Genomic DNA, 10,115 nt, shown 5'->3' with positions numbered 1-10,115 from the left:
TGCCATAGAAGGGTTTCATAAGAATGTAAATGTGTAACCTATGGGACCGGCGAAATTGTCAAACGACCATCTCATCTGGGAAAATGGTTAGAATAACCTGTTAAACTCATAGGTTAAACCCCATGCAAAACACAACAATATTCACAAAACTGTCTCAGGGCTTCTTAACATTTATCAAAATGTGTCATACCCACTTAACGGGAAGAAACTCAGCTAACTGACGATATTAACCATTTTTACCTAAACAAAAAAACTCGATCGGCGCCGAGCCTCTGAATTAGCACTAAGCGAAAGAGTGCTAACGCACTTAGCACATAACTCATGGTAGAAATATGTTATACTTCATGCCATCTGCAAAGAACTAGATATCATATGAAAGCTGAGATTCCACAGATTCCAATGGTATAAGTATAATCACTGTGCGACCAAAACTCACGGCAGCGAAGCCAGGAAAGACAACACACAACTTCACTTTATGGGGCCCGGGCCAAACCACAAATACGTCTGTCTTTTGCTGTTTTCTGATCAAAAGTTGTGTTCAATGGCATTACAACGCATATAAACGCTGCCGAAGGTTAATCCAATGTCTCTGAGTCACTTTGAAATGATTATTGATAATCCATCATCATATTTATGGCAATAAACCTAGTTTTCATATAGACCTTAACGTAGTTTTCGGTTTGGGCGTGCTGGCTGTGCATCACTCTCATTCACCAATGGTAATGTTTAGATGGATTTAGGAACTTCCCCTCGATTCTATTGGCTCTAACGGTTAAAAAGAGGTGTCAATCATCAAAATCGACCAATGGGTTCTAGAGAGATATGGCAAATACACCCAAATGACCCCAGAGGTGGTTTTTTTTTCTTCTAAATCTCTCTAAAAAGGTCAAATTGCACTTGCTTTGTATCAATCTTGATACAGGGTACTTATATGTTATAGTTCGGATTCCTAAAGCTTTTAGTCTACTATCCCATGATCTTGCAAGGGTAGTTTTCACTATAAGTATTGTTTTTTTTTGGACAGAAATTATAATTAAACATTTTTTACTATATTCTATCTGAATTTACTTTTAAAATAAAAACATTTATATTGATTCTGACTTTTCTACATCCAACTCACAGGTTTATCATTGCGTTGAGAACAAAGATTATTAATTGACCCCTTTTAGAAGTGAAGATATAGTCATTTGTTCTGGGAATGTCATTTTCGAGCCTGAGATTTCAGTGCTCAGACCTTTATACATACAGTCTATGGCTCAGACGCTTTAATTATAATGTGCAGTTTAAGATGTATAGGGATTAACCAAGTGAGTGACTTGATGTGTCTAGTTCTACTTTTATTCTGAAAATAATACACCGGAAGTCAATTGAGCTGGGGCGTAGTTGTGTAGCAGCTGTAGGGAAATATCCACAATGGCTGAGGTAAGGTTTTTGTGGTTTTATTCGTTATAATATGATGACAGGTGATTGGATGCCTGGGTATTTAACAATGTTAGAATTCGTTATTTATATTGCTTGACGAGAAAGGCTAACCTAGCCATTCATACTGCTTCAGCGGATCGGTCAGCAAACGTAAGCTAACGAAGCTAGCTAACGTTACCCTTATTAGTGGATCGCTGTACTAAACATTATTTTATACTTTTATATTGTAATATGATTAATGTTTGTTTAGTAGCCTAAATCAACAGTGTCAACAGAAGGAATAATTGTCATCGGATATCAATTACATCTAAAACCGATATATTTTGTGGTAGCTGTTGGCTTGTTAATAACGTTAGCATGATTAAATGGGTCAAATGATTAACAGTGGTATAGCGTAACTAAGTACATTTGCTCAAGTACTGTACTTAAGTACAATTCTGAGGGATTTTTACTCTACTTTAGTATTTCAATGTTTTGCTACTTTGTACTTCTACTCCACTACAGTTCAGGGGTAAATTGTGTACTTTAACTCCACTATAATACCTTTAGTTACTTTGCACGTTTGGATTAATGATGTGAACAATAATCAACCCTTAAATAAGACTTTAGTTACACCTGGAGTAAATTCAAAAGCTAACCTCTAGCAAATACAGTCATTAAAACTAGCTGTACCTTTACCAGCTTTGATAATAATTATAATCAAAACATCTGATATATATATTATTCTGAAATGGACCAATCTGCAACATGAACATGAAACTTCTACTTTATATTTAAATTCTGAGTACTTCTCCCGCCTCTGATGACATTGCAGCTGGCTTTACAGTAGCTGCTACTGTTCAAATCCTTAAGAAAGATATTCTTCATGAAAGAAAGCATCCTCTTCATTGTTGATTTTGTTCTGCCCCAGACCCACAGTTTACAGGACCTTCAGCAGCCAACTGCCTCTTCCAAGGTGTTCGTCCAGAGAGACTACGGCTCAGGAACCATCTCCAAGTTCCATACCAAGTTTCCCTCTGAACTGGAGCCTAGGGTGCGTACTGTGTTTACATCCATGTAATGATTATTGACTGAATGTTAAAAGAAAGTGTTTAAATAAATTAAATATTTGCATTATTTCAGATTGATAAGCAGCAGTTTGAGGAAACCATCCAGACTCTTAACAACTTGTATGCAGAAGCAGAGAAACTAGGAGGGAAGTCATATTTGGAAGGATGTCTGGCTTGTATAACTGCCTACACAATATTCCTCTGTATGGAGACACACTATGAAAAGGTAAACCTGCTTTAATATTATTATGTGTATCAATTAGCTCATATTTATGTCTCTGGTTGAACAGATCTACAAATCAATGTGTATCTTCAATGTGTCTTTCTGTGTGCAGGTTTTAAAGAAGATTGCCAGGTACATCAAGGACCAGAATGAAAAGATTTATGCTCCTCGAGGCTTGCTGTTGACAGACCCCATAGAGAGAGGCCTCAGAGTCGTATCCTTATTTGTCTATGACATATTTTTAATCTACAAGCTTGGCCAGGTTATTCTTAAAAATGTGCCTAATTTTACTTTAAAATTAAATTGTGTCTTTTAATCCGTAAGGAAATATGATACATAGCCCAATAAATGAAGTAGTAAATAATACCTGGTGTAAGGCTTTGTATGTTAAGAAAAGTACTTTTTTGAAAATATAAGAAAATGTTCATTTGCAATGTGTTTTTTCCTTAACTTCCTATCTTCTAGGTTGAAATTACCATCTTTGAAGAGAGAAGTATTGGCTCTGGAAGATAAAGAACCTGGCAGAAGAGAGTCCTTCTGGTGTATTTCAAATGAAGAGTCGGACTCTTGTGAGGGGGGGATTGGAACAAAGTCTTTTAAACTCGAGTGAAGGGCCACCATCAATAAATTAGGATTTTTCTAGAGGTTCTCTTCCAAAAACTTTCAACCATGAACTTTGTTTTAAAATTATCATTTTTTATACGCAGTCAATATGATATCTGACCCCTTTTAATCGACTTATTATATATTGTAATCATTTAGACATACAAAAGGAGTAACTCTACTCATCTCATGGTACCTGTATAATGACAATAAATGATTCTATATTTACTACTATATAGCCAAAACATAAAAAGACACAACAAGGTAAACTCCATTGTCTCTATGTTTTGGCTATTTTAATGCTAACATAATTTTTTTCCCTTTTTCCTCTTTCTACCTCTTTGTACCTCTCTGTAAAGGCTGATTATTCCGACCAGATACCTTGCATCTTTCTGGCAGCACATTTTCAGATTTCTGCTTAACCTGAATTAATGTATATACATTTGATCTGATACTTATATCTGTTATTTAAGTACTCTACTGTCTGCCTATCCCTCTTTATGTTTATGAATGTGTTTTTATACATTTGGTGATGTATAAATCATGTCCTAATTGATCTTTATTAATAGTGCCATTGTGTTAAATGCTTTTTGACCATGGTATATATAAGTGATTTTTGACTTGCAAATCATTTTATGTCAATAATCTAAAGTCAAATTGTAATAAGAAATATGTAGGAATAGAGTTGTTGGCACAGTCTGTAAACAGTATCCTGTTATGGACAGTGCTTCAGAGTATTTACATGCTGGTTGTAGCCTTTGTTGAGGCAAATGTTTTCTTGTCTCTGCATGAATGTGACTTTTTTGGTCTTGTGCAACATGCTGTCTTCTTCAACTGGTTTTGTTTGTGAGTGAAGAAAGAGCGTGGGTACTGTTAATAAGTCCATCACAATGTAACAGCGTCACCGAGTACATTTTGAGAAATGTCCGTCTGTGTCATAGTACAACAGTCCTGTTTCACCATCGATATTGCGAATGTCTTACCCTTTTTGAATATTATCAACAAACCACCACAGAAACCTTAAACACTCATCCCCACATATGATTGCTATTGTTGGTGTTTGATACACCTTGTGTACTTTTCTTTAAAAATTTCGTTTTGTTTTATCTTAATAAATTTACGTTTTCCTGAAATTTGTATAGCTCCTTTAGTTTGACTTTATTTCAAATATCAGAGTGCATACGGCTTGAAGAAAATACATTTCATTTCTATGTATGGGCAATGGGTTCAAACATCGGTGTTTGGTTGAAAGTAATTAAGTACATTTACTCAAGTACTGTACTTAAGTACAATTTTGAAGGGCTTGTACTTTACACGAGTAATTTCATTTAATGCTACTTCATACTTCTACTCCGCTATATCTCAGATGGAAAATGTTATGTTCTCTTTAAGTATTAACTAGTTGACTAACTGGTAAAGGTACAAGCAAACGGAACATGATATATAAAACAGAAAGTCAATACATTTTTCTATCAAAACTTTGTTTATCTACAAGAGCAAAATGCAACAGTATTATCATAGAATCTAACATTTGTCTGCAGAATTACTTTTACTTTTCATTCTTTGAGTAAATCTTTCTGATAAAACTTCCTTTAAGATTTTGAATGTAGGACTTTTATTTGTAATGAAGTTTTCCATCATTAAGGTCATTTGACTTTAGTCAAAATTCGGAATACCGGTACTTCTTCGACCAATGAGTGCACTTTTACTCCACTACATTTGTTTTATACCTTAATAAATAAATCCACAAGCTACCTTACACTAAGCAAATTAATTTATGAGCTCCACCTTTACCAGCTGTGGTAAAGACATTAATGCATCAATAATTACAATAAAAAAATAATATTAGAAAATGGGACATCTGACTTTTACTTTTAACAGAGTATTCATACACTGTGGTATTGCAACTTTTACTTAAATACAAGATACAAGTACTTTCTCCACCTCTGTAGTTCAGTATAAAGCTAACTTCATCTCTCCGACCACAGGATCCTTTCTTCTGTCCACCCTGGCGTTTCCGTGTTCGATGGCCTTTATCTCCCTAAGCAAGAAAATCAATTCACCATCATTGACATGATAGTGACATAGCTGGACACGAGGAAGAACCAGAAATTATTTAACCTAGGATTTCTATTCTCTATCGCTGGGTGAGGGGGTATGAAGCCAGGGTACGCAAAAACTAGTAATGCAGGTTGATGTGGAAAAAAAAAAATATATATATATATACATAGTTTTAGGATGGGTTACAAAATCAATTAGGATGAAAAAAGGTGTATTATTAATCAAATATACAGATACAATCTAGCATTAATGAACAAACAAAACCGTCACCAAAATGGGTGACTTTCTGTGTTCTCTTCTATCCAAGAGCAACTCACATACACACAGCCTTCCTCTCACTGCAGGCATTTATAGCAATGCCGGCCAGTCCATTGTTGAGTGCAGGGGGAAGAGGCTCTAAAAACAGGTGGCTTAAATGAAGTGGCCTCCTTAAACACCCCTCAGGGTTTGAGGGGTGTTTGCGTAGTCCAATTAGCTGACACATCTATGGCAGGTGGTTTTCATCAGCGCAGCCTTTTGCCAGGAGCAAGGTGAGCTGCAAGACACTGACAATAGGATTAAGAACAACACAATTCACAATAATTATATTAAACAATATTGCGTGCACTCAATCTAGTACAAATAAAGTTGTTGCAAATAAATGTCTCTATATGTCTGAACAAAAAGCATAACCTTTAGCATGTGTGTTTGTTTGTGAAGCTTGTAGCCTTCACAGGGGGTAACATTCCTTGTTTCTCTTCTCTTTTTTTTAAACTAGCTAGATTTCCGAAAGATTGCGAAATAGACTCTCAATATCTGAGTGCAGAGGATGTACATTTGACAGTGGTTTGGCTAACTAGCAAGAGGATATGGCGAGATGTGGATGCAACATTGGCAATATACTTTATATTGTAATTCATTATCTGTGTTCTTTCTATCAGATCAAGGCACGTCTGAAAGACATGGTGACTGTTTCCATTCAGCATGTTCACAACGACTACTCCATTTATGAGAACGTGTGCATCAGCCCGGAAAAACTTTGACATGATCGAGATCTATGACTTCCCTGCTGTTTTCAAAACGGCTCCTGGATGCTTTCTCAGAATACAGGTGCGTGCAGCGCTTTAAGATCCTTAACTTCCCTACAGATGGTTCATTTTATCTCAGTAGCTTTTCTACTTTAGTTCAGGGGACCTCAAGTTCCAAGTTTATCCATTCTTTAAAATGTGGATTAGATATTTTTCTGTATTTACTCTAAAATATAAAGTTTAAGGGCTTTCCTGAATGTCTGTAGTCAGTCAATTACAACCTCAAACAATTGGTCCAGCTGCCAGTGTCCTCACGTGCTTTCCTGTGTGTTGCAGTGATGGTGGGATAAAGATCGAGTGGGTGGACGACACACACGCCCTGGGGGTCTTCTCCAGTGAGACAGCAGGTATAACTCCTCACTGCACAATACATGTGCATGGAATATAATTATTAAAAAATGAACTGACATTGATAAATGTCATGTGCAGCACTCCATGCTCTCTCCATCTGCCATCCGATGCTGAAGACGAGAGCTCTAACTGATGCGAGTCAAAAATCCAAAGTCAAGGCCGCCAGGCTGGAAGGTATGTGATCGACAAATTTATAAACCAGAAAGTCAATAATGTTTTGTGTCAAAACTTTGTTCATCTACAAGAGCAAAAATGATCCAACAATAATGGCCTATCATAGAATCTAACAATATCATATGAAAATAAATCACACATGGAGGTTTATTGTTGTCTGCAGAATTACTCCTTTTACTTTTCATACTTTAAGTACATTGTTCTGATAAAACCTCCATACTTTACTTAAGTAAGGTTTTGAATGTAGGACTTTTATTTGTAATGGGGTTTTCTATCATTAATGTATTTGGCAATTTTACTAAAGTAACAATTCGGAATACATCTTCCACCAATGGCATTTTGTTTGAGTAATTATGAACACAACAACTATTAGTGGGTTTAGTTGAACTAGATTTGTATAAAGTAGCTTTTATTGTGAACAAATCTGACCGGATGTCATGCTGGTCCTGAAGGAACGCCTGAAAACAACAAACATCTGCTTCCGGTAGCTAAATACTTCAAGCTAACTACTGATACACTGCTGCCTATAGCTGTATTTGCAGTCATCTTCGCTCTCTACGGCTACAACATTACTTAAACTCACTTAATTCAAGTCCAACAAAAAAATCAAAGATAATTGTACCATAACGGTGAGCCTGCTCGAGTTACTACAAGCTTTAGCTAACGTCCAGTACAACAACAGTGATCGTTAACCAGAGTATGTTAGCTGTGTTTTAAGTTGCTAACTTTTGTTTTAGTTTGACATAAACACACATTATAACCAGCATGCTTTCTGCGCTATTTACTTTTAAGTAATGTAGGTATTGTCACTTCTCACTCTGGTTGCTAGCTAACGTTACTGGCTACAGTTGCCATAGTGAATTTGTATTTGGCTAACGATAGATGGTTATTTTTAAACCATTAGGATAACGTAAGATCAGATGTAATGTAACCAAGTACATTTACTCAAGTACTGTACTTAACTAACATGTTCAGCTATTAGTAGTTTACTTGAGTGTTTGCTACTTTATACCTGTACTCCACTACAATTCAGCTGTAAATAGTGCACTTTTACTCCACTACATTTGTTTTATACCTTAATAAATAAATCCACAAGTTACCTTACACTTAGCAAATTAATGTATTTGAGTTCCACCTTTTACCAGCTGTGGTAAAGACATTAATGCATCAATAATTACAATCAAAACATATATATTATTAGAAAATGGGACATCTGACTTTTACTTTTAACAGAGTATTCATATACTGTGGTATTGCAACTTTTATTTAAGTACAAGATACAAGTACTTTCTCCACCTCTGTAGTTCAGTATAAAGCTAACTTCATCTCTCCGACCACAGGATCCTTTCTTCTGTCCACCCTGGCGTTTCCGTGTTTCGATGGCCTTTATCTCCCTCAGCAAGAAAATCAATTCCTGCATCATGTCAAGGAGGAGCTGGAAACATACGTACAGAAAAGCAACCACAAGAGGTAATGCTACGACCATTACACCGTAGGAATGAACCATAACGGAGGTCACAACAGAAGTCACAGGCTTAACATTCTTACATTTCATTAGTTTTATATTCTGTTGCAGTTATTAACTTGTCCTCGCCAGCAACAAGAAACGAAAATCCCTCTATTCTCATTCATAAATGTTTACTACAATAATACCAATCACTATAGCGTTATGTAACTTATATAAAATGAAGTTAAAAAGGCCTCACAAGTGAAATAAACCAAACAAACCAATCCATACGACACACCACACATACACAATACATATGCATGGTACACGGACAATTATTAAATTATTTATTTAGTAAAAATAAAATAAACCCGCCTAAAGAAATGTAGTTTTCAGAAGCCAAACCACAGACTCAGAAAAATCTAGGAGCTAATTGTAGGAGCTACAACCAGAAAAATAATTTCTGGATTTAAAATGGAACAAAAAAAGAGATAAAAGGATGTGACTTAAAAAGAGCTTTAACTTAACTTTAGTATCTCATCATAATGGGTGAATTTGAACTGTTAATTTAGACCTTTATATAGAGATGTCTGTGATTGCATTTAAATGTTTGGGATTTTTGTTATATTTTTTATGCTGTTGAAAAAACATGACCTTACTGTCTACCTCTGCCCTTTGTGTCCCGTCCAGTATGCTCCTGTTCCCCCCTCTGCCCAGCAGACTGCGTTACCTGATCCACCGGACCGTAGAGGAACTGCCAGAACTCTCCACCTTCTCAGTCGGGGACAGCTGGTGCCGTCGGGTGGTTGTCAGCCATCTGGAGCTCAGGTACTGAATATAGAGCTTTTTTAATTTGATGTGCAATAAACATCTCTGATACAGTATATTGCTCAGAATGTACCATTTGCTGTAGTTCCTCTTTCCTTAAGTTTAAGTGGCTTTTCAAGTTTTACATTTTTGATAAATAAGATATTTGTGCTTTTCTGTAGGGCTGAGGTTGAAGAAGACCAGGACTTGGAATGCAACAACAGCTTTTGTGAAGAGCCCCTAAGAAGCAGGGAGGAATTGGATGGCAACGCCAAGCCTAAATCTTCAGTCCCATCTCGAAGCAGAGGACCTAAGAGACCGGATAAACCCCTCTACATGCCACGAGCTGCTCGGGAGAGGCTCTCTCTACGAAACTCACCAGGACCCTCGGAAGAGCAAGGGTCCCCGGGGCCAGTCTCAAGTAGCTGTAGCTGCATCAGCAGTTCTTCTGACTCTTGTTTCTGTCCTGAAAATACAGAAAAATCAGCTTCATCCCGACAGGAATGTCTCCCATGTGTAGCAGCTATTAACCACAGTGCTGACTGTTCAGCACATTGTCCTCAGGAAGAGGAGCAACCGTTGGTGTTGACCCTTCATGAAGCTGAGGCCGAAGACTGGGAACAGACCGTGTCCTGCTTCAGGAACATCACTCTGGAGGAGGATGAGAAGGGCAGTGAAGACGTATGCGCAGACGACCTGACTGAAGAGGTATGCCTGCTTTTTCTATTAATCTTATTTTATGTCTTAACGATAAACAAATGAATATTTTTATCATCTGTTCTTCATGTTTTTGGGGATAAACAAAAAAAAAAGTTTTCCACCTTATGTTTTTATCCAGTCAATGTTGATTGTAATTTAGTCTAAGTAATAAGTTCCTCAGTGTGTGCTGTATTTACTAAGAATTCTTAGCC

General features: G+C 36.6%; 1 protein-coding gene and 1 pseudogene across 2 annotated transcripts in view; both read left to right on the top strand.

The window, feature by feature from the left end:
• Window positions 1-1,282: 1,282 nt before the first annotated feature.
• LOC307040529 (golgin subfamily A member 7-like) lies at window positions 1,283-4,434 on the top strand. Its single transcript, XM_079683451.1, has 5 exons — window positions 1,283-1,422; window positions 2,333-2,455; window positions 2,545-2,697; window positions 2,807-2,908; window positions 3,160-4,434. The coding sequence occupies exons 1-5, from the start codon at window positions 1,414-1,416 to the stop codon at window positions 3,205-3,207; spliced, it is 435 nt and encodes a 144-aa protein (XP_079539577.1). The 5' UTR covers window positions 1,283-1,413; the 3' UTR covers window positions 3,208-4,434.
• A 1,865-nt stretch (window positions 4,435-6,299) lies between these two features.
• Window positions 6,300-10,115, top strand: part of LOC307038904 — a 5,137-nt pseudogene continuing 1,321 nt past the window's right edge. Inside the window, exons 1-6 of the transcript XR_013810663.1 lie at window positions 6,300-6,447; window positions 6,702-6,772; window positions 6,855-6,950; window positions 8,291-8,420; window positions 9,088-9,225; window positions 9,387-9,912. The product of XR_013810663.1 is annotated as an uncharacterized misc_RNA (transcript). The remainder of the gene's footprint in view (window positions 6,448-6,701; window positions 6,773-6,854; window positions 6,951-8,290; window positions 8,421-9,087; window positions 9,226-9,386; window positions 9,913-10,115) is intronic.

This window comes from Notothenia rossii (assembly GCF_949606895.1).
Source record: "Notothenia rossii genome assembly, chromosome: 5".
In the NCBI taxonomy this organism is placed as follows: Eukaryota; Metazoa; Chordata; class Actinopteri; order Perciformes; family Nototheniidae; genus Notothenia; species Notothenia rossii.
The sequence above is the reverse complement of the archived record's forward strand: the minus strand, read 5'-3'. Positions and strand labels throughout refer to the sequence as shown.

What these genes read in the sequence shown, in the direction of transcription:
- LOC307040529 (XM_079683451.1), top strand. An exon ending in TGGAGACACACTATGAAAAG is followed by an intron (nt 2,698 to 2,806) that starts GTAAACCTGCTT and finishes TTCTGTGTGCAG; the next exon opens with GTTTTAAAGAAGATTGCCAG. An exon ending in TAGAGAGAGGCCTCAGAGTC is followed by an intron (nt 2,909 to 3,159) that starts GTATCCTTATTT and finishes CCTATCTTCTAG; the next exon opens with GTTGAAATTACCATCTTTGA.